This window comes from Sander lucioperca, chromosome 1 (assembly GCF_008315115.2).
Source record: "Sander lucioperca isolate FBNREF2018 chromosome 1, SLUC_FBN_1.2, whole genome shotgun sequence".
NCBI classification, from domain to species: domain Eukaryota; kingdom Metazoa; phylum Chordata; class Actinopteri; order Perciformes; family Percidae; genus Sander; species Sander lucioperca.
The window spans coordinates 16,962,792-16,985,070 of NC_050173.1; the positions used below are offsets into that span (position 1 = coordinate 16,962,792).

General features: G+C 41.8%; 1 protein-coding gene across 2 annotated transcripts in view; it reads right to left on the reverse strand.

Annotated features, from left to right (window-relative positions):
- LOC116046309 (matrix metalloproteinase-16) overlaps positions 1-22,279 on the reverse strand; it is an 89,570-nt gene that overhangs the window by 9,265 nt on the left and 58,026 nt on the right. For both annotated transcript variants that reach the window (XM_031294624.2, XM_031294625.2), the window contains 4 exons: positions 18,078-18,295; positions 7,152-7,290; positions 1,758-1,908; positions 1,076-1,191 (listed from right to left, as the gene is read on the reverse strand). In XM_031294624.2, the coding sequence (XP_031150484.1) occupies positions 1,076-1,191; positions 1,758-1,908; positions 7,152-7,290; positions 18,078-18,295 (624 nt within the window). The remainder of the gene's footprint in view (positions 1-1,075; positions 1,192-1,757; positions 1,909-7,151; positions 7,291-18,077; positions 18,296-22,279) is intronic.

Consider the following 22,279-nt stretch of genomic DNA (forward strand, 5'->3'; position numbering starts at 1 on the left):
GTAGGACACAGAAAAATACACGCAGCCGCCATGCTTCTGAGACGCAACAGAAACGCCACGCTCGCGCGACGCATCCAGTGTGTAACCGGCCTTACTGTGACGAGTGTGATTATTAAGAGAGGGAGAGAGAGGGGATGGAGGATGAGAGGTGAGGCAGCTTGAGCTTTTCTGGGTTAGAGCTAGGTCAACATCGCCCTGGGGCCTCTACTCTGAAACGTGTTGCCTAACCCTAACACTATCATCGGCGGCAGCAGTAGACTCAATTAATGCCTGCTTATCTGGGTCAATGTTATAAGCGTGCCATTTGACACACTGTCTGCAAACAACTAGCCCGCCAAATAAACGCAGGCCCACACAAATACCAGCAGAAATACACACGTGATGCACCCATCAGCTCCTGGATATCAATCCATCCTTCATGCTCCGACTGATGCCCGCTCCACCTGGCCTCACCGGCAGACACGCCTGGCTACAGATCTGGCAGCAGATCCATGGAACAGATGGCCAGAGCGTTCAGCACCACCTGCCCTGCTTTTTCCAACCCATGTGATGCCAGGACCAGGACCAAACCCACCTGGCATTATACATCCAATGGGGAAAGCTTTTTTTCCTCTTCACACTATCTTACTAGCCTATGGGTGAGCTCTTTGAGAGCTATAAATCCCGCCTCCTCACCCTCTGCCAGGGCCAACTGACTTAAACCGGAATGAGCGCCCAGCGGTGGTCTTGTCCTTTCAGCTTTCCACAATCCTGCTCCAACTGGGTCTCATGGCACACTGAGCAAGATGGGCCGATGATGGAACATTCTGGTTGTGAAACAATTCAAAACTGACCTCTTTTCATCTTTCATTTGCTATACACAAACACTCTCTCAGTCGGTTTCCCCTGATATTGCATGTATGGAAGCGTGCCACCCACTAAAACTCAGTATAATAACTGGGGCAAATTTCAATCAATGCCACCCTGGTTTACCTCCAGCACAGCGTGTGCCAGCGACCAGCTGAAATCAATGCTGCCTGGCACATGAAGCGTGCTGTTATTGCCAAATCAGAGTATCGGGCAGGACAACGCGTACCATTGGCTTTGTCGACGAAGGCCCCCTGTGGCGAATCAGGCACACCTCTCCACACTGTGACGGGCTTGGGGTAGCCGGGGTCCATGGTTCTCATTTCCTCATTGTAACGCCAGTACCTAAACAGGAACAAATGATGAGCAGCAGGAAGACAAAGCAGATACTGTACATCTAGGAATGCAGGAGTAAATACGTTAAATTGACAACAGATGGTGCTTTATTTCATTTCTTGTATTTTAATACCACATGTCTGAATATCTGTCTCGGCTGCTTTCACTTTGACCATTTAAAAAAAAAAATTCTTTCTCTCGCCAGTCCCCCAACTATACGGAAGTGCAATACTAAATTGGCAATCATATGCAGCGGCATTTAAGTCACCAGACATGTTAGACCTCCACTTGGTATGATGGTTCATAAAAACACCAAATGAGGGAATAACTTTTTTTGTTTTAGATATTGGGGGGTGGGGGGAGAATGTGCAGCAAAGGGCTGCAGGTTGGAATTGAACCCTGTCCGCTGCGGTAAGGACTGAGCCTTGGTACACAGGGCACACGCACAACCAGGTGAGCAACAAGGATGCCCCCTAGGGAATATCTTTTGGAAGAATGGTGTTCATCCCTCCACCAGAGTTTCAGTTTTCAACTTTCGAAGTTGAAAACAGTGTTTTTCCTCCATGTGCACCCACCTGTCCCCTTTAAAGAAGTAGGTCTTGGCCACATCCTCCCACCACACAGCCGTCTCGATGCTCTGGGCCGGCATGCCGTGGCCGAACTGGCTGATGTCCTTGGGGTATCCGGACTGCAACACCGTGTCCTTAAACACCCAGAACTGCTTCCCTGCACATCAAGAAATAGAGGGAAAAATAAATTAGACAAAGGAGGACAAGTAACAGCTGGGATTACCCTCCAGGAGCAACACACGAGAAGGGCAGATTTACAAGGACAGATACAAGCCTTGTAACAAGTGGCAGGCAATAACCTGTTGCCTTGTATTATTGTATTTGATGTTGATGCTTCTTTAATTTAAAATAGGACACAGACTTGGTGACAAGTTCTCCCTGCCCTTGCTTGGAGGAACTCTGGAAACTTTTCAGCGCTGGCAAACTGAGCCGGTAACTGCTCAGCTGAGATAAAAAAAGAAACAGCAACGACCCTTGTGTCCCAGCAATGAAAATTGGCGGCTAAAGAGTCACATTAAAACATTTCTTTTTTTTTTACTTTCCGAGCCCCAAGGAGCCAAACAAATACCAGAACTTTAGGATGTTTCTGGGAGGACTGTAAGAATGTTGCTGAAAAATCAAATAAAAACATGCAATATGTTCTATATTTTTGATCGTATTACATTTTGTGAGGTTTTTTTTTGTCTGTTTGTCCATCTTCTCCTTTCTCTTTAAAGTGGCCATATTATGCTCATTTTCAGGTTCATAATTGTATTTAGAGGTTATATCAGAATAGGTTTACATGGTTTAATTTTCAAAACCACCATATTTTTGTTGTACTGTACATTGCTGCAGCTCCTCTTTTCACCCTGTGTTCAGGTCTCTGTTTTAGCTACAGAGTGACTGCTGTAACATCTTTGTTGGCAGTCGCACATGCGCAGTAGCTAGGTAAGATCACATCATCTAGCTAGCCGTTTGTTTCTACAACTTCAGTAGTACAAGGCAGGATTAGCCCTTCTTCTAAACGAGGGCACACTTCCAACTTTGTGTGGAATACCTGCAGAACAGGGACATGTAAGTAGTTCTTTTGTAGATTATGGTGAACTAGTGTGTGTTGTAGCAGTGTTTTGACATTCAGAACGAGCTAGCATGCTTGCGCTAGCATGCTACGGTTAGCCACCTTGTTTCGGCTAGTGATGTAAAAAGCCCTGCCAATTTTGAGCACCTCACTCGGAGACTGAAGGCAGGACACATTCAGAAACCGTATCTCACTCAAAACAGCATGGATGTTTTTTTCTCCAAGTTTGTATGTGTGTGGAAGCACCAGAGACACAAAATAACACCCCAAATCCCAGAAAAAGTGTTTTTTTTTCATAATATGGGCACTTTAAACTGTCATTCCTGTGCAGTAATTAGGTTAAACAGCATGTTTATGACACAGTGTGACCCCAGGAAGTTCTTTTCTCCGTCACTGGTTGAGGTGGAGAGTGCACCAGGAGGAAGTGGGTGGGGGGTGAGCGGAAGAGTAGTGTGTTGCAGGACAGGGAAAAGAGAAAGAGTTGGAATGACAAAAGGTAGGGGGGGGGGGAGGGGGACAAAATATATCAAATATAATCATTCTTTGCTGACTAATGTCACACAGTACAGTATTTTTGTTTTATCATACCCCTTTCAGACAATCTCATTTGATTAATCATTGGAAGCCTAAGGCTGTCAACATTCAATATTCCATACAGGGGAAACAATATTCATCACAGAGACTATGAAAGTGATAATATCTGTAAAATACTCTTCTACTTAGTCTTTCAATAAGCTCAGGACTGACAAAAATAAATGTGTCTCTCTCTGGGATCTAAAACCCTCAGGTAGAGACGTTTTGTTGGAGTAAAGATTGAAACTAAGCGAAGAGAAAGCATGAAAAGGCTAAAATAAAAGGAAGGGAAAATAGGAATGGTGTGTATGTTTTTGCTAAACCAACTTTTTAATGAATCAGGTTTAATATTATTTTCTCTACTGAAATGGTAGATTAACCTGACAGACTATGAGGGACTTTACCTTTAAGATGACCTGCACAATTTTCTTTAACAAATACCGGAAATGGGTGTGGAAAAAAAAGCAGACGTGATCCCAGCACTCATTCTTCTGTTTTTCTTTTTATAAAGGCTACACGTCTGACATTTAGCCTTCAAGAAGTGTTTACACTATACGGCTGAGGTGAAGGAGAGACCTGTAGTGGCCTCTTTTTGGAAAGGAAATTCCTGTCATTTCACTTCTTTCTCTTACAGTGCTCCACTCATTATGGGTCACACTTCCTCTGGCCCTGACACACACATGCATGCACGCACGCACACACACACACACACACACACACACACACACACACACGCACAAACACACGCACAAACACACACACATACAAAGACACACACACACACACACACACACACACACACACACACACACACACACACACAGACACAAAGACACACATAGAGATTAATAGACTCTCCCATGCCCAAAAAGAAGGAATTTAACTTGATTCACAAAAAAGCAAAAAGTCCCTCTCTCTCTATCCTACATTTAATGGGATTCTCCTTTCTTTTATATATATATATATATATATATATATATATATATATATATATATATATAAATTTATTTTAGCATAGCCCTCCACATAAAAGTCTGGCTTCATCTGGCGGAGCTGTGAGGGATGCTTTGATGTAGTGACAGCCCTGGCGTCTGCTTCAGTGTAGCGACTACTCCCCTGCTTGCCCTCAACACTGTTTGAAGAGTGTTATATAGCATGAAGATTTGTTACCAAAAGAGACGCCTCCTCCTTACACATGCCACATACAAACACATGCTGTACAGCCAAATAAATCAAACGTCTATGTGTGTACTGAAATTGTTGCATTGATGCATGATTATACGCACATACACCAGAATTCCTAATGTGGCCAAAATGAAAAGCTTGACATGGACATGCCAATACTAACATATGTGCAATAAGCTATATTCGGCCCGACTGATTCATCTACCTGTCAAGCTTTAATAAAAAATAAAAAAAACACCCCTCTCAGACATGTCTGCATGAGGTAAATGAAACAAGCAGCTCTGTCTGTCACCTGACACAAAAAGCACCAATCAAGCTCTGATTGGATCCTGCCTCCCGGGAGGAAAACGCACATTGACGTATAGATCCTGATGCATGTGTCGGGTGCTTTTGTGTAAGCCTGATTTGATTGATTAATTCAATTTAAATTCATAATGCAACCTCTTACCTTGTTATTTAGGCTAATGAAATAGTTATATTTTGACATGTACAGCTTTTAAGTTTAATTGTTCAAAATCTGTCTGTATCAAGAAGTTTGATTACATTGTTTTCGCACAATGAATCAGAAGAATAGAATGTATCAGAAGAATAGAAACAGGCAAACACAAAAATTGGCACAAAGCTGCACTGTAGGAATGAAGAACTAAACTAATCAGCGTCTCATCCATGACTTCAGTGTAAACTAGACTCTAAAGCCTCCTTCTGTGCGTTTATTTTCGGTGAATTCATCAGACAAGGAGTTGTTAGAGCATATTCACAACCCCCTGGTTAGACGAGGACCTAGAGTGCTACATTTCGTTTCCTGACCAACTTTCTTCCTAATGTTTTATTCCAAATGGGGACAGACAGAATAAGGCCTTCTGGGAAATCAGCCCTGCGTGTTCAAATGAAAAATGGCGTTCTGTTAGTTTAAATTGTCTAACTCTGTGTGCAATCCTGCTGCCATACCCAGCCCGGCAAAAGAGCAGGGTGGAGGATAAAATACTGAAATCAAACTTGTGGCACATACGGGACCAGCAGTCTGCATTTCCAGGAATTGTTTTGTGATGGAAGTAGAAACAGGTTGGAGTGAAGATTTGTAGTTTTTATCTCAGCAGACTTTTACTGCTTGCCTCCAAATCCTTTCATCAACACCCTCTCTCTCCCTCCCTGTCTTTCTTTCTCTCTGGAGTGTATGCAAATAGGAGTTTACAGGACTGCTGTGCTTGTTTGCAGTTTCTTTCAAGTGGCTTTTCAGCTTTAGGCACAATTAGCTTTGAATCTCTCAGTTTTTGGGCAAGATTAGTCTAGATTTGATGATGTGGACTAATCTCTTCAGAAAGGAAAAAAAAATAAAAATCTACTGAAACAGACAGTGAGTATTGGAGCTTTCTCGGCACACACCGTGACAATGATTTCCATGAGTTCTGCATACTAATCATGTTTAGCTACGGCTGAAGATTTAAACTAAAACATATTACTTAACACCAGTCATATTAAAAGTCAAAACTGGTGGATTATGGTGGATTTTCCAACCAAATGAGCGGAGCATTTCTTTAATCTTCCACAGATTTACATTGAACTCTCAGACACACACACACACACACACACACACACACACACACACACACACACACGAGCGAGCGTAACATACAGCTGTTATTAAAGATTAAAAAAAACCTTGTTTTGGATAGAAAACACATGCTGACTACTTAAAATAATAATAAAAGACAACATGACAGCCATGTACACAGAACATAAAAATTCCTGTGAATGAATAATACAGACATAACATTTGGACTGGGCTGGATGAAGATAATGACAAATAATGATGTGCCCTCAATGGAAAAGAGTTTTACACAGCAGCCTGGTGACAACTGCAGGGTTTCCCCTGCCATTATAAGGCGTAGGCGCAACGCCTAAGCATTTTTTTGCGCACCGCCTAAGCGTATGAACATAAAAACAATATGGAGAGCATCTGGATGAGCCTACACACGGGACTGGCGAGTATGAGATGTGGTTTTTTTTTTAGTATGAAGTAAGCAGTAACGTTATAGCTGTGAACGTAGCAGTGCAGTCTGTGTACAGTTTATCTGTCTGTGAATAAATGCTACAACCATGGGGCTACAATCTGCTGGTTAAAGTAAAGGGGGTTAGGGGCGCCTGGGAAGCTTACCTGGTTGAGCATACGCCCCATGTACAGAGGCTCAGTCCTTGCTGCAGCGACCGTGGGTTCGATTCCGACCTGCTGCCCTACTGTATATGCCTAAATGTCCAAAAAAAATCTTAAAAAAAATAGATAAATAATGAAGTGAAGGGGTTAGCCACGGAGCTAGAGACAATGTCAGCTCAGGCTCACTAACTTAAGGTGGGCTGGCCTTTAAGGTGGATCAGCTATTCTCATTTCCGCTCCTCCAAGTTTTGCTTTAGGGCTCTCTCCCTCGCTGCAACCTATTTTATAAAGTCTACGGCTGCAACCGCCAGCTACTAAGCTTCATGCAAATAATCGCGCAATGACGTCACCAAAATGCAAATGAGCGTATGCTGCCATTTGAAACTAAGCGCTCTAAAAACAGTGATGATGGTGGTGAAGCACGTGAGCTTACCTTTGAAAAAGACAAACTTGCCCTCGCTGTTCTCGTAGACGGCGTCTATCTTGGGCGGCAGGCCCCTCCAGAACACACTGATGAGCATGGGGTACCCTGGCATTACCGAGTTATCTCTCACCCGCCAAAACCAGTGATCCTGAAAGAGAACAAAGCACACTGTTAGGAAACAGAGAGACGCATGGTCAAAGTCACTTAAACATGTGCCCTGAACCAGGGGAAAAAAAAATCTAATTAATTTTGCACACTGTAACACAGTTGGCAGTAAATTAGAACATCTGATCAGCAGTAAATTGAGACCAGCTCCTCAAAAAAAAACAAACAAACAAAAAAAACAGCCTGCATGGCGATGATCAACTCAAGCTGCTGCTGTGATAGCCCTGATGGCTTTAAGATCCAAATATACTTTCTCAGGTTGCCTGGAAAGCCCATGAGAACATCGCTACGCACGCAGAACTTGAAGAACATACTGGGAAAACTATCAAGTAAAGTAACGGGGGCAAAGTGATAGCCAGGAGCTTTATGAGAAGCCAAGAAGTCTCTGATTTCCTTCGGGGAGGGGAGGGGAACGTGAGCGCGGCCAAGTGGAAGGTGTGTCTTTTTGATGTTGGATGAAACTTGATGACAGAGGGAGCCGGGGGGAGACCCAGCTGTGAAAGCCATTAGGACACAGCGAGATGTCCCACCCTTTGGCAATGAATGGCCAATTGCGTCCCCTGAACTGGCTGAGCGCTCAGGCCAAAAAAGCCTGACCTCATAGCGAGCGAGGCAGAGACAGAGAGAGGGGAGACAACACATCATCACACCCTGCCTCATTCACAGTGAAAGCTAAATAAACAGCCCCTTTATCAAACACTCTCTCCGCTGCTCTCTTTCTCCCTCTCTGTCTAATCCAATTGTTTCTCTGGGACTCTCCTCTCTCCCTGGACTCTTCCTCTTCTCTCTTTACATTTCCCTCTTGTCTCTCATTCTAATTCCTCCTCTCCTCCTCTCCCTCTCTCGGTCTAAACTGTACCTAGTGCCTCCATAGATTTCAATTGTTCAGCATTTTCTTCCCTGCCCAGTAATTGAAAACAGATCAAACTGTGAAATCCGACCCATTTGAATCCTTTTGACTTTATAAAAGAGAAAATGTTCGTTCTCCCAGCTTACTGTCCCACTCCCACTCAGAACAATAAAGCCCAGGCGAGCAGACTTCACTTCTGGAAGATTTCAGCCAGCACATTGCAATTACAGGAACATCTAGAATAATCACAACAAGTTTAGTCTCAGCAGAAGTTGGAAATGTTAGATCTCAAATTGTTCATGTTCTCTGCTTTGAGAGAAAGGGCAATATGCAGGGGCTGTCACGCATACTGTGTCACGATAATGCATGCAGAGCAATAAGGTTGAATTACCATACACTCTGTATAGGAATACAAATTCTGGACTGCTCGACAGCATTAACAAACTGTACCTACTGATGAGTTGTAGTCGTTCGTGATGTGGAACGCAAACTGGAGAAATTGCCCTGCGAGTTGTGTGAGTTCAGAGTTAATACTGTACAGCACATCACTTCACTGTGTGAGGTTTTTGGCCTGCTGAGTTGACTTGAGCTTCAGAACAGCTAAATGATGCTTTGCCTTTAAGTGATACTTAAATAAACAGGTATTTGTACACAGATCAAGTGATGAGAACTTTACTTCATGGGTGCTCTGCTGGAAGATTATTGTGAAATATAACTGGCCTACTACCAGGGCCCAGGGGCCTGGGGGGGGGGGGTCCCCCTGCATCACAGCCTCTGTTTGAAGTGACATTTCTTGTTGGAAAGTTAATCACACTCTTGAAAGACACTCTAAATAACTACAACGATATTATTTTAGTAATACAGAATTTGAATGCACTTTTTCTCATACAGTATGACCTGTAGGTTCCTAAAAATCTGAACATCATTCATTTATTTCAGGTGAGCTTTAACATTTATCCATTGCACACAGATTTTCTGTTGTATACAGTACTCTCACACAACCTTCGCAGGTACATATTTAATAAAGAACGGTTGCTGTTGGTGTCTTCTCATCACCTTTAGTTCAATTTAGAAAGGTAAAATGACCAACAAGTTGCTCTTACAAAGCCTGGACTCATTTCTTTTATCAGCTTAAGAATAACACTTTAAAATGCCAACTGAGGAATATAAAAGTTTTTTTTTTTTTGCTAAAAGAGAAGAATATGACATGTTTATCAAGTGACTCACTAGAAGTAGCCTTTAATAGCGGGAATCACATGGATGGTCAGAGAGAAAGAGCCAATCGGGAACAAGGATTGATAAATGAAAAAACAAAAACGGAAAGAACTGTCTTAGCCGACATTCAGGTCATTGGCGGGTGAGCATCTGCTGCTGCCATGTGTGTGTTTGTGTGAGCGAAGAGGTGAGAATGTGACAGACAGTGGTGTTAGGACGTCAGTGTTGCTGACCTCTCACTCGCTTAATGTGACGCACACACTGGCTCGGTTTGACTGAGAGCAGAATGCAGGTGTAAATAATTCAGAGGTGTTGAGGAGTACGGTTGAAGCCTGAGAAACCCATGCCAAAATCCCCTTTTTTTGAGTAAAATAACTGCAAAAGAGTTGTTGTGTATTTGTGCGTTTTCTCATCTGAAAGCTACTTCATTGACTGGGACAAAATTGCCCAAACTACACTAACATAACTGCTACTGTTGTAAATAATGAAGTATGGCCTTGAAATGCAGTCACTACAAGAAGAAGCACTGGTTCAACTTTTCCAACTGCAACGGTTTATGTCCATTACTTTTCATTCTAACATGACAGCTTTACACTGCGTACACATGGCAAATGTTCTAATGCATCCATGTCAACAGAGCAGAGTGCAATATGCAGGCAGTTCAATCTGTATGCTAAGCTAACTGTCTCCTGGTTGCAGCTTTACAGTTAGCTTACGTGGTAGCGTTCTTGCTCTTTGTGCTTTTTATTGTTATTTCTTTGTGTTATTTCTATGCGAATCTACCTAGCTATCTATAACATCTAATAAAGACAATATCTGCATGAAGTTGATACTGTAATTAGCTATTTCTTAGCAATAGTTGACTTTTTGAAATAAAGCACTGAACGGTTTAGGGCCAAAATACATTTCTGATGTGCTGCCATGGAACCATCCAGACCTCCCAGGTTGTCTGGGACAGGTCTACTTCCTGTCCCCAGAGTCAGAACTAAACATGGAGAAGCAGCGTTCAGTGTTTATGCTCCACATATCTGGAACATACCGCCAGAAAACTGCAGGTCCGCTGCAACTCTCACTTCTTTTAAATCAAGACCTTTCTGTTTGATGCTGCCTTTCTTTAAGTAATTATTCATTTCTTACACTGCACTGTAACTTTTATTCTTGTATTTCATATCTGCCTTATTCTATTGTAGCTGTTTTTATATTCTTATTCTTTAATGTTTTATGTAAGGCACTTTGAATTGCCTTGTTGCTGATTTGTGCAATAAAAAATAAAGCTGCCTTGCCTTTTAAAAACGTCTATCTATATAGGTAAAAAATCTTATCGGTGGCATTAAAAGTCTTTCACATCTTCTGAGACAACTCAGACTTGGGCTGGACTCTCCATCTCTTTCCTTACAGTTACAAAAAAGGAGAAAGATACTGAGTAGAGTGGACAGCTCACTGCCCGCTTGGCCACTGTGTTCTCATTAATTGATGTCGGAATCAAAGCTTGTCTCCAACATCAGTGGCCAGTGTGTGCAAGTGGTCAATCCTGAACCGCAAGGCACGCTCCGGCGTCCCAGAATCCCCTGCTCTAAATCTGTCCACAACAAGGAAGGAAGGTCTCTCAGAGACTGGCGAGACCATTGTGATTACACTTAAGACTAGTGGAGAGGAGGAGGACAAGGGTGGCAGTTTCCTTTATTATAGACTGTCTCGGGATGAGAGCTGGGCTGATGAGGGACGTGAGTGTTTTTTCTCTATGTTACCTGACTGTTGGCAGTGAAAGAGGCTTTGATTGCATCTATGCAATGGTCTGCAGCTACAAACTTTTGAGCAGGCAAACCATGCATCATATTTAGGCACTTTTAAATGAGAACAGATGTAAACTCAATAAAATGACTTCCCAACCATTCCTGAATCACTGCTTTCCAGAATATGTATTCTTTTATGCTTTAACATAAAGGTCGTAGTGATCTGTGGGCTTTTGATGCTGTGAAGTGGCTCTAAATGGCTGTAAAGTGTATGGAAGTCAATGGAAAAACATTGTCTCTAGAAATAAAAAGTGCATTAGTTGATTTCTTTTCTTATAGTCTATATCGACGATGTTTCATTCCCGGGATTGTTCAGGTGCAGCTGGAAATTCCACCGGATGTGCCTAATTTTCGGCCGGATGTCCGTTATGTTCCACTTTCTTTGTGTTGGCATTCTAAACTGGGGTGGATTTATGAGGACTATGGCTAACTGCTCCTCATATCTGCAGGGTAAATCCAGACAGCTAGCTAGACTATCTGTCCAATCTGAGTTTTCTGTTGCACGACTAAAAAAAACGTTGAAAGTACACATGTTCCACCAAAACAAGTTCTTTCCCGAGGCTATTTTGCAGAGGCACCGTTGCTCCGTACAGCGCATAGTCGCCCAAGAATATTGTGATTGGTAAATAAATGCCAATAAACCAGAGCACGTTTTTCTCCCATCCCAGAATGCTGTGTGGACTAGCCAGACCCTCCTCCGCGGCGCTGTGGAGGAAGGTCTGGCAATGCGAGACTACCCTTCTTGTAATGTATGTCCTTGTGTGGAGTTTATTTAGTTACATTAAGAAAATATTAAGACTTAAATAGAAGTATATTCTAGGTAATGTCTGCCCTAAAACCCAAAAGCCCAGATTGGATATTCTGGCTCTACAAACGGACAAGATGGCAGTGAGCCATCAACTTAAATCCAGACTTCTAAATGTCTGCTGGATGATGTCTGAGACTAAATGTCCATCTTTGACTACACTCTGAGCCTGATAGGAAATGAACGCACTCAGTAACTTGCTGTCTGGTCACTGTCTGACAGTATAAGTGATAAGGTCACGGTTTGGTACATTTTTTGTACAGCAGGAGAAAATGCCTGAGAAAAGCACCGTGCATGTATACATGCATATACATGAATGAGTGATTCTCTGTCTCCTATGGGATAGCATATGGTTTCAGGGTTCACAGAAAGTTGAACCCGAAGTGCCTGCAGTCATAAAAGTGGTAGCTGTGTAATTTCACTGAGGCATTTACTGGTGACACTGGATCAGCACGGCCACACAGATGACTGCGTGAACCTTAGACGACCCTCTGTCACCCCACTGGACAGAAAAATTACTGATCGTAAAACTTGGTCCTTAACAAGCATGACTCCTAACCTGCCTTTGTAGATTAATGTTCCTCGAATAAATCAGACGCCTCTCAGCATTGTTGGAAACAACACTTATTACAACTACTGTCCATCTGCAATAGTTGCAGTTCCGTTCAGGAAACGGAGATCTTTTAGCTGTAAAGAAACAAAAACATTTTTTGTGATTCTTTTTCTTCATACAACCTAAATTTTTCAGTCAGGCTTGCTTATTCGACTTCAATTCCAAAATTTGGAAGGTATAACGGAAATAATTAACCTTTTACCTCCTTTATTGGTAACTGCAACATTATCACTGAAGCTAAAGGGGCACTAATCTGATTTTACACATGAAGTGTGGTTTACACGCCTCAAGGAGTATGAAAAGAAACAGTAATGTCTTCTGTGGCTCTTAAAGCTGCTTTCCCATGTTTGAAATAATAACCCTGATGATGTCATCGGCTTTGGCTTTAAACTAACATTTTTTGTAACAGAAAGCCTGCGTTTCAAATTAGAGGTGTGGGGTTTGAAAGAAGTGGGTATTCCAGAGGCGGGGGGGGGGGGGTCTAATCAACTATTGGGTTGCATCATGGGAAGTAGGATCCATCGTTTTCGCAGCTTGACTAATAGTAAGGACCAAAAGTTAGGATGTCTCTGCTGCACAGGTTTTGACTATTCTTTTTCTAAATGTTTTCATAAAATCTGTCTCGTGTGTCCGCCAACTTTATAGAAGGGCAATACTACATTTTTAATTCGCTCCGCTACTTATTGTATTGTGTTACCTGACACTGATAATAATAAAACTTCTAAGTCCTGCTCTAATACGCAATACATTTGCCTTCATGACTGCATACGGAACAGTTTCTCTCACAGTTCATGATGCGCTGCACTATGTAGTGATTCTGAAAGTGGAACATTTAAATATGTTTTTAAAACAATAACCTCTCTAACGTCTCTGTTGGGCAAAGTGAGACACCTGGTTTCACCATTTTGGGTTGTAAAAAACATTTTTAAAAGGCCTGCAGCTGCAGGGGCCTGTCCTAGTGCCCATCGTGAGCGTGACTAACTAGAAAAGGCTCTGAAAGTCTAGCACGGGAAAACAAACTTTTGTTAAAACTTTCTGGTATCCTATTGCAAGAGTTGATTGAGAAAAAATCTTTCTATTTACATGTAAATGTTTGTGGAGGCAATTTACAAATCTGTAGACTTCAATATACTTTCAAAGACAGAAAATAAGCAAGCAGGAATAATCACATACAAGGTTTTGACAGACTAATCTTCAGAGATGTGGCATGAATGACTCGACAATGTAACACTTTTCTTTGCCTTATTTTCCCTTTAGGAGACCAACAGGTTCCAAGTAAGATTTAACAAAAGCACACAGTCAAAAAGTAATACATTTCAACAGTAAACAGTACCAGTCAAAAGTTTGGGATTGCATTCAAGTGAATAAGAAAACATGTCCAAACCTTTGACTGGTACTGTAAATGCAGCTTTTGCTTTAGGACTGCTCCCTGTGAGTCGATTAGTCGACTATTCGGTGGTTTCGGTCTTAGTCGACTAAGATTTCTTTAGTCGATTAGTCATGTTTTTATGCTTCCTTCATGCTGACTTATGACTTATTTCCAAGAAAATTCTGAGCACATCTCCGGCAAACACAAGATTTTAAATGGTGCTTTTGCATGACTCTTTGTAGAAAAACTCAGTTTTACACATCTGTCGATTAAACCAACTAATCGATTAGTCGACAAAATCGTACGAGCGTTAGTCGACTGTCTTTAGTCGAGGACATCCCTGTTTTGCTTTATAGGAAACTCCAGTGCTCTCAGTGTATTTCACAAGATAAACTTGCGTAAAGTCTTCTCTCTAAACCCCCCCACTCCCTAAACCCCTCCTGTGGACCTCGGGGGCTGTGAGACTGCTGAGATCTCCGCTATAATGACTTGGCATCGACTTGACTCTGCTCTTCCAAAACAATCAAGTGGGGACAAGCTGTGCAGGCCAAATGGACCTACAGCATGAAGTAACCAGGTGGACAATCAATCGTATAATCAAGGGGGGAAAAAAGAAGAAATTACCCAATGGCAGAAACAAGAAACATGAATTCAAATAAAAACTGAAACCAGAGGTAAGAACCGGCTGTAAGTCATTCCTATTCAGTCAGCCATCATTCAACGAGTCTTTAGTCCAATACGTAGACCTTGGCATGCTCTAAAGGGAATATATCAAGCTCTAGAGTAACACAAACATCTCCAATTAGTACTCCAGATCAACTGTTTTACAGTTAGGCGGCTTCATCTACCAGGAGGAAAGAAGGCATTAACTTGATACCTCAGTCTTCTTGGAGAAAATTGGCTAAACACTCACTGAGAATCAAGAAATATTACGACCACCTGCTCCTCCTGTGAAACACACTTACAGAGTGGATCCAAGTCAAACCAGTGATCCCTTAATGATTTCACTCTACTAAAGACATTTGATTCACTGGCCGAGACGTGGATTATGCAAAAAGGCAAGCAAACGTTTATGAGTCATGATATTACTGGTGGTCCTAATGATGGGAACACAGTGGATTTACAACTGCACTTTCATGTGTTCTGTAACAAATCATTCCTCTGCGTCAGTCTTTCCCCTCCACTCCTCTCCACCTTTGGAAAAATGGGAGCTTCTAAAGGCCAACAGAGAGAAACATTCATCAAAACCTTTAAACTGATGGAGCCAAAGCCCTCTTCACATTGGTGGTGATGCCCACTTCACACTCCTACTTCATACACTTTACCGTTTTCATTTTTATTTTTGTTTACATATACAGAACTCTAAAATGTGGCTTAAAATTAGGATTACAGACATGTCTGTTTATAGCCTTTGCATGTTGGTTGTTTTTTGAGTGCCATTTGAATGCAAACACTCCTCTCCTCTACAGAGCACATACAGTACAGTAGTACTGCCACACCTCATTGTCCTTTTTGCTTATGAGTTAATTATGGAGGCCTACATTTCATTCATAGTATTAATTGGAAAGCTGGCTGTAATAGGCGGAGAGTTTAAACAAGAGGGAGAGCCATGCTGTTAATTGCTAACATTAATTTACATATGCGGCCCCTGTGGATCGGCCTCCACAGTGTGCTTAGAGACTTATTTGGCACACTAAGGAATGTGGGAGTTATTACCATGAACTAAGCTACAGTTGTCTGAAAATGTATCCGTAAGGTGTCTAAAAGCGTATTTAGTAGAGTATCAGTGCAATACTAAAGAAACAATAGCATATTAATAAATCCAGCAAACCAAAATGTTTGGATTTACACTCAGTTGCTGAAAAGCTGCTCGCAGGCCACAAAACATCCCATCTCAGCAACTCAGGTAATATAAAACATATGACTTGGAAGGGCCTTATAAAACTAACACCTTGTTTAAGTTAAGCCGGGGACCTTTGTTGCTCATTCTCGCTTTGCTGTGAACTATAAAAAATAAAGGCAAACACTTACAAAAGAGAAAAGAAAAGAAAATGTTATTTGTAAAGTCAATTCATACATGTGAGCGGGACAGTACATGGCCCTATTATTATACTTGGGGCAGTGCTACTGTGTCACAAATACATGTCCAAAGCGTGGACATCAGAATCATTTTCAGGTTTAGATTTCACTACAAGACGATCTGTCAGATTGGATGAGGTACAACAGGAGAACGGCATGGTAAAAACACAAAAGGGATACCTATCTGAGCACATTTCAAGAAACATCAGGAAAGTAATCACATTTGGTGAAATGCCCTGGATTATATACAAAAAAAAAAACAAAAAAAGATTTTAGTAAATAACAGCAGGTAAACAACATCAAAGCAACGTTTGATTAGCTATGACAAATTAAAGTAGAGGGACTGGCATGCTCACACTACAGACATCATTCTTTAAAAAAAGTAATACTGCCAAGTCAATTTGTTAGTGCACCAATGCACCTAAATATCATTTCAAACCCACAGATACACTACATGTGTTTTAGAGCCAAACTGGCCTTGTATATTTCACTTCCTAAACTAAATAAAAAGGTTGGCTGATGCGGAACATCCTTTTTGTCTCCACAGCACCTCTGAGCAGAAATCCCATGATGCTCATCACGCCCTCGGATCAGGCTGCTGCCCTAGGAGTACTAAAGGGTGACAGCAGCTACTGCAGGCACCAACGTGATAGAGACAGAGGCTGTATTTAGACTAATAAAAACAATTTGATTGATCCCCAGTGGGGAAAATAAAATGTTAAACTCTGTTTGTTGCAGTGCCCAGGAGGTGAAGTGGCATCTCTCCAGCTAGTCATCCACACTCCATTCTTTGGTCCGTACAGGGACTTGAACCGTCGACCCTCCGGTTCCCCACCCAACTCCCCACAGACTGAGCTACTGCCACCCCGAAGCCTTTAGAAGATATTATTATTCCCACAAACAGAGACAGTGTGAACAGTGTAATTTTGGTTAAATACCTTCACAGGTAACAGCTCCAAGCTGTATTTATGTATTTGAGTGTAAAGAAAACACTCAGAGAGAAGGGTGAGAGAGGACAGCAAGGGGTTTTTGCCCTGGCTCCACAAGCCTCTCATTTAACCATTGAATACTATCTATTTATATCACCAGAAAAATACAGTCACACATAAAGCATCAGATGCACTCGTTCTCCTTTCTGTGGCGAACACAGGACATCTGTGTGTTGCCCCAAGGTTTTTCTCTGTTGCTTACTGCATGTTGCCAAGGTCTTATGCTTACGAGCTTAGACCAAGGATAAAGATGCATTAAGGGACATGTGTACACTTTTTTCTCTTGTATGAAAATGAAAACCAGGCTGAGTTTGTTGGGAGAGCGAAAAACTGTGCTGCACTGTGCATGGCATGGTGTTTCTTCTTAGTAAAACATCCATTTCTCCCAAACTCCTGCTCAAATGGCCTAAAGTAATCTGGAAAGAGCTCCTTTTAGACATAATAGCTGCTTTAATTTTTTAAGATGATTGAGGAGAGTCCGCCATATTTCTACAAGCTATAAACACAGTGTCAGATTTTCTCTTTTCTACTAACGTGTAGAAAACAAAAACACAAAATCAACCAAATAATTTATATTACATCCAAGTGAGCCATGCCCACGTTATGCACAATATGCAAATACTGAACATGAAGCAGATTAGCAGAACAGCTCCCACTCTCTGTATATTTAGGTAATCCTTAAAGCTCTCTAGCAAGCTCTCTCTCTCCACAGGGTGTATTCAAACCTGCAGGCCATTTCCATTGGTCTGATTCAAGGGATGAGTCGTTCTTTGGTTGCATTTATCAGCCGATTACGTTACACGTTATAGCAGTAAATCTCATGCAGGAAAGGACTCGCTTCGGGCATATATTGTTGGTTTGAAAATATGATATGAAACTACCCTTCAACAAGATCTGACAAGTTTGTTTGGCCTGTAACGATTGATTGCTGTGCTCTCACACCGCTAAGAAATCCAAATGTGGATAAAACAGCTCCAGGGTTAATAATGACTCTTCAAAACAAACAAAATGTGAATTTGCCCCGGGTTTGTTTTGATATGACAGACTTGTCACTTACCTTGAATACAAACATTTCTCTCCTCAGTATGGCCAGGGTGTTGAAGCCTCCATCGCAGATGTGGGGTTTAGCGTTGGGGTGGGACGGCCTATCTCCTGGGGGCAGCCTCGGAGGTCGTGTCTGCCTGTCTGGCTTGCGGGGGTCTGATGGAGGATGGGAGCGAGGAAGGGGCGCCGTTGGCAAAGGCTTGGTGGGCTGGGGAAGCTTATCAGGAGGCCCTGGAGGCAGACAGAGGAAAATATCTCACTTGTCGTGATACATAGAACTGCAACACGTACCATTTGCAACCAGAGATGTCTGGGGGCAAGTGGTTTAATTTAGACCACACCTTGTCATACCCTACTAAAGAACAACAATATACTGTAAACACATTGCAATGGATGCAGCTAAGTGCATATGTAAGATATTAAATGTGAATCTGAGTTTTTCACAAGTTAAAACTCTCCTTCAACAACTGTAAACAAATTTCTTAAAGGAATAGTTTGACATTTTGGGAAATACGCTGTTGCATCACAAGGGGACGTGTAGTAGAGGGACGCTATGTTCCTCTACAGGAATGGCTACCCCATGACAAGATGGCCGCCACCCGAACTACAGGTCCCAGAATGCACCGCACAGGGAGGTGCAAATGCCTCGGTCCCTTGATTAAAGCAGGTGCTCAGGCACTGAGAGAGAAAAAGAGAGCAGGCAGAGAGCAAAAACGAGTTTTTGTGAAGAGACCGACATGATAAAAAGAACCTAAGTTTCCAGGACTTTGTGAAGATATTTGGTTTGCTCCCAGTACGCTTTTGAGTTGGATTTACTGTTTTGCGTTGGACTATTTTCTGAAAAAGACTGCTCTAAAATAAAAACCTCTGTTTGCTTGCAACCGCGTTGTGGCTGTTCTCTGCCCTACACCCCGCCTGCTGCAAAGAGAAACGACATCACAACGCGTATTTGCTTTCTTGGTGAGAGTAAGATGATTGATACCACTATCATGTCTGTACGCTAAATATGAAGCTACAACTAGCAGCCGGTTAGCTTAGCTCTGCACAAAGGCTGGAAACGGAGGGAAGCAGCTAGCCTGTTTGTCCAATGGTAACAACATCCAATTACGAGCATCGCTAAAGATCACTGAATAACACACGACGTTGCCAGGCAACCAGTGGTGACTGTTTGCCTACCAGAATGACGTCAAGACTCCAGGAAGTCACTGCGACTGGCCAAAGAATTGTCAGAACCATACAGATTAAACAAACAAGACGTAACATGTCAATTAGTTAACTTTAGAGGTAATTGGAGGATTCTGCAACCCTAGGACAGAGCCAGGTTAGCAGTTTCCCCCAGTCTTTATTATTTTCAAACTATTCAATCAAATGAAGCAAGGGTATATCAGGCAAAGCAGAAAACTAATTTAGGATAGAGATAATAATTGTAGACAGATTTCAAAAACATTCTCTTCTCCCACTCTTCTGAACACATTAGCCCTGAGCAGGAAAACTAGTTTATATGTGCAAGAGTTTTTTGATATTTAGGGTTGTAAACACGCATGCAAATTTAGTGTGAACCACTTTCATTATTACCCTGCCATTTACAGCCAACGAGCCACCTGAGCATGCAGGAGAGCCAAATGTTTAAGCCAAGCTACATTTATTCACCTGTATCTGGAACTACACTGGCAAAAGATGAGGTAAGATATGAAGAGGAAATAGCAACAAGGAGTTGAAGACAAAGAAATAACACACGCGAGATAAAGGAGAAGATAGAAAAAGAAGGTGAGGTCATGCAAGTTTAACACTGCCAAGTTTAGTGATTCAGCTCACCAAAGCATAATATGATATGTTAAGATTAATAAAACAGACAAAAAGCATAGGCTACGGCATAAAAATGTACATACTGTAGAGATAAAAATGTCCTCGCAAACGGGAGGCCCAGACATGCCTTGGCGTCATTTCACATTCGTGATTTACATGAGAGAAAGAGGGCGAGAGACATACAGAGGAAAAACAGAGCGAGGCCAAGCGAGTGGGTTGTGTGTCTGAATAAGTGAGCACATGACAACCCATGAATAACACACTGTAACTGTGAAAACCAGGATATGAGTTGCCATGTGTTGATTGGGGCCAACGGATGCAGGAATAGATGTCTGCAATATGAACTCATGAAAAGTATCAATGAGTACTGGTGGCATGTATAAATCATGAGCTTGAAATCTACTGTAAACATTCAGGAGTTATGAATGAATGAATGAATGAATGATTAAATGACTCGACAAATTGTTTACAAGTCAGTGAATGAAAAGAGGATTAAAAAGGAACTGAATGAACAACCAAGTATTTAACTAAAGGAGTAAATCTATAATTAGCAATTAAACAAAGAAATGAAGATAAACCACCAAACTAGTTGACACACTAGCTGATCATCGGATAAAGAGGGAACGCTGCTCTGCCAGACATCCACCAGTCCGCACAACTGATCAGCAGGTCTACGCGAGAGATTCCATTCACTGACTAAATTAAATCCTCTGAAATACATCCCAGATTAGTGGAGCCAAAGCACTCTGCTGTTATGCAAGTATTGGTAGGGCTCACAGTCAGATGGGAATGTACACAAACATGCAAAAAAAAAAAAAAAGAAACTCTGACTATTAAACATGGCAGGCATCTGACAGATTTGGGGTCTTTCAGTCTAATTTTAGCCACTACTCCAGAAATCTTTTCCCCAATGATCCGGATATCTTCAAGTCTTTATGTTAGACCAGTGGTCACATAAAATGCTATCAAGGCCCAAGCCAATCACTGCAGCAGCTCATTTCACTGATTAGTACACTTTAAACCAAAGAGCACGAAGCTAATCAGCGAGCTTAGCTGGTGAGGTGATTGGCTACTCCTGCGCCTCAACGGCACATCGATGGAAACCAATAGTCTAGACTGAAAACAAAGGAGTCTGAAGAGCCTTTCTGAGTGTCTTTAAAGGGGTAATCCAGCAATTCCATTCCATAAAATCTGGGGGCTCACATGAGTTGCATAAAAAAAAAAAAGATCTGATTCGATACAGCAGAAGCTGCGATGTCCTACCTTTTAATCCCTAATATGGGTCAAGATCCCCAAAAAACTGGATCCTACAATTCCCATGATGCAACTTAATACATTTGTAGACCCTCCCTGATGAGTGTTAAATATGTAAGCATGTTGATTTGTATGTACACTAACTACTAAAACAATGTACTATTAGTATAGAATATAATTAGTATGTACTATGGATTTGCGACAGACGCCTGCGACACATTGATAAATTTGATTTAGTGTACTATTAGATTCTTTACTAATATACTAAGCAGCCAAAGTGACGGATTACTGATTACTGGCCTTTTATATACAGTATTTAGGTGCTGAGAGAATGTTCAGTGTAATTATCAGAATTATGTGATATTTGGAGTGCTGCTTGTGTAAACAAGAAGTACGCCATTTTCTTTAAAAAAAAAAAAAAAACAGAATCATTTTGCTTTTTTTGTTTTTATATATGATCTGTCTTTATTATTTATAATTACTTGCAGGCTGCTAAAGGTTTTCATAAGTTTTGAAGCCAATACATATCCAGTGAAGTTTCGGCTGTTAATTATCCATGATAAATTATTATGGCTTTGTAAAAAGGAATCTGAGGAATATATGCAACCAGCAGCCGTTTCTCATTCTAGGACCTTAAGGTAAGAAACAGCTGGATGTCCAAAAGTGTAAGAGCGAATCGATCCTCCACATCAAGCTCATCCTACCCCTGTCAGACCTTTTCTTCCCACAATTCCTGTCTGGCTCCCACTGACTGCAACTCAAAGCCCTAAATTCAACACCTCATTCCCATTTAAACTCATAGACCACTTTTCTTTGTAAATCTCTTACTCCTTGGCTTTCTCACCTCACCCATAATTCTCTTTACATTCCACTATACTGTCTCTTTATTGGTAACCCATTCACATCTGGTGTTATTCAACCTTGACGTCGCCACCCTCTAATTCATCTAAACTGTCCCTGTTTAGCCTCCACATCGCTGTTGCCACGAGGAAGAAAAGGAGGCCAACTACTGCTGGAAAAAAAATAGACTGAGAGACGAGCTGCCATCACTTGTCCTGCCCTTCAACTCTTGGTACAACAGAGAGGAGGAGGGAGGGGCGGCAGCGGAGAGGAGTTAAAGAGAGAGGGATGAGGAGAGATTTGATCGCTTGCCCA